The sequence below is a fragment of the Malus sylvestris genome, chromosome 11 (genome assembly GCF_916048215.2).
Source record: "Malus sylvestris chromosome 11, drMalSylv7.2, whole genome shotgun sequence".
In the NCBI taxonomy this organism is placed as follows: domain Eukaryota; kingdom Viridiplantae; phylum Streptophyta; class Magnoliopsida; order Rosales; family Rosaceae; genus Malus; species Malus sylvestris.
Genome location: NC_062270.1, coordinates 19,714,913 through 19,717,131, shown reverse-complemented (window position 1 = coordinate 19,717,131; position 2,219 = coordinate 19,714,913). Strand labels below are relative to the sequence as shown.

The following is a 2,219-nucleotide window of genomic DNA, read 5'->3' as shown; positions in this document are numbered from 1 at the left end:
CCATTACTAACCTCCCTATTTCTTTCCCACTTCACTTCCTTTCCCTTCTCACAATTCTCCCATTTATTCCTCACAATCCCTCCAAACATGTCACAAAACACCGCCATCACTCCAACCTTGCCCTACGAAGAATGCCGCGGCGTTCTCCGCGTCTACAGCGACGGCTCCATCGTCCGCTCTCCCAAACCAAGCTTCGACGTCCCTGTCCACGACGACGGCTCCGTTGACTGGAAAGACGTCGTTTTCGACCCAACCAATCAACTCCAACTCCGCCTCTACAAGCCAGCTGCAACGACACACTCCCCCTCGTCGTTGTCCAAAAAGCTCCCCATCTTCTACTACATCCACGGCGGCGGCTTCTGCATCGGCTCTCGCGCTTGGCCCAATTGCCAGAACTACTGTTTTCAGCTCGCCTCCCAGCTCCAATGCGTCGTCGTTGCACCTGACTATCGCCTCGCGCCAGAACACCGCCTCCCGGCTGCCATGGACGACGGCTTCGCGGCTATGAAATGGCTCCAAGCCATAGCCGAGGCTGAGGATCCGGACACGTGGCTGACTGAGGTGGCGGATTTTGGGAACGTGTTTGTTTCGGGTGACTCGGCTGGCGGGAATATTGCTCATAACTTGGCGGTTCAGCTCGGGGCCGGTTCGGTTGAATTGGGGCCGGTTCGGGTGAGAGGGTATGTACTTTTGGCACCGTTTTTTGGTGGGACGGTTTTGGCTAGGTCAGAAGCTGAGGACCCCAAAGAAGCCTTTCTCAATTGGGAGCTCATTGACAGGTTTCAACTTTCAATCTTCCCCCCACTTTCTTTTTCTTCATTTCATTTCATGTTAATAGTGATTTTGTTTTTGGTTTTGGTTTACAACTGTGGAGACATAAGATTAGGTGTGCAAGAAATGAAAATGGGTGAATGAATAACAATATTTTTAGTATATTAGAGTAAGTAGTAATTAGATGTTCAGATTATGTTAGTTGATCACATAACGTTATATATGATTGTTGGTGTAATAAGTATATAATATTCTTTTGCTTTGTTGTTAACAAACGCAAATGTGGAAGCGGTAAAACAAACACAAGACTTCATGTGCATGTTGAAATGTTTACATTAGTTGTGTAAGAGCTTGTTTATGAGTGATTTTTGGGTTAAAAAAACACTTTAGATGTTTCATAATTTCATGTATTCCTGTGGTAATTATATTAAATACATATCCATATGAATTATATGCAACTGTTAGATGATATAATTGTACTAATTACATGTAAATATTGTATCCAATATATTATTTGGTAATTAAATTAAAAATAAAATGAAAGAGGTTTGTGCATGAAAAAAATTAAGATTAAGCATGCATGTAGGTTTTGGAGGCTGTCAATACCAATTGGAGAGGACAGAGATCACCCACTTGTGAACCCATTTGGACCAAATAGCCAGAGCCTAGAAGAAGTGGCTTTTGATCCAATCCTAGTGGTTGTAGGTGGAAGTGATCTTCTCAAAGATCGAGCTAAAGATTATGCAAATAGGCTCAAAAATTGGGGAAACAAGGTTGAGTACGTGGAATTTGAAGGACAGCAGCATGGTTTCTTCACCATCCAACCCAGTTCCCAACCTGCAAAGGAATTGATGTTAATCATCAAACGATTCATTGCTCAAAATTCCACTTGCTGCTAAGACATGTATGCAGCTATGGGCGGCCATGGATCTAAGTCTCTAAGATTCTAAAACAACAACAACAACAACAAAAAAGCTCTTAATGTTGTCAAATATAGTAACAAATAATGTGAGAGTAAAATTGTATTTTTTTCTCTTATTTATTCTTAACATGTAAAATTATCTCTTATCGTTAGGGACAGTTTGGGATTGTTGTGCTTTGTTTAAAAACTGCTTGTACTTTAAGAATAATCAGCTGCAAAATAAAGTAGTTGAGCATTTGGTAAACTGTATTTTTAAAAGTATTGTGAGTATGAAAACCAATGAAAAAAGCGTTTGGTAAATTTTAATGTAAAAATGATATAATTGTGTATAATGGCAAAAAGAGACATGAAAGTGCGGTGATGACAACGACAACGGTGGCAAAGGCAATAGTTGTGATGACAGTGGTGATGGTTGTGGTTCGGTAGCAATGGTGGTGGTGGTGGTTGTTATTTTTATGGTGGTGGTCGTGGTGACGATGGCAGCCACAATGGTAGTGACAATTGTGGTGGTAGTGGTGGCAGATAT

General features: G+C 41.6%; 1 protein-coding gene across 1 annotated transcript; it reads left to right on the top strand.

The window, feature by feature from the left end:
- On the top strand, positions 1–1,993 carry LOC126591515 (probable carboxylesterase 15). The gene is made up of 2 exons (XM_050257217.1): positions 1–779; positions 1,358–1,993. Exons 1-2 carry the CDS (start codon positions 88–90, stop codon positions 1,668–1,670), a joined length of 1,005 nt encoding a protein of 334 aa, XP_050113174.1. The 5' UTR covers positions 1–87; the 3' UTR covers positions 1,671–1,993.
- The last annotated feature ends 226 nt before the right edge of the window (positions 1,994–2,219 follow it).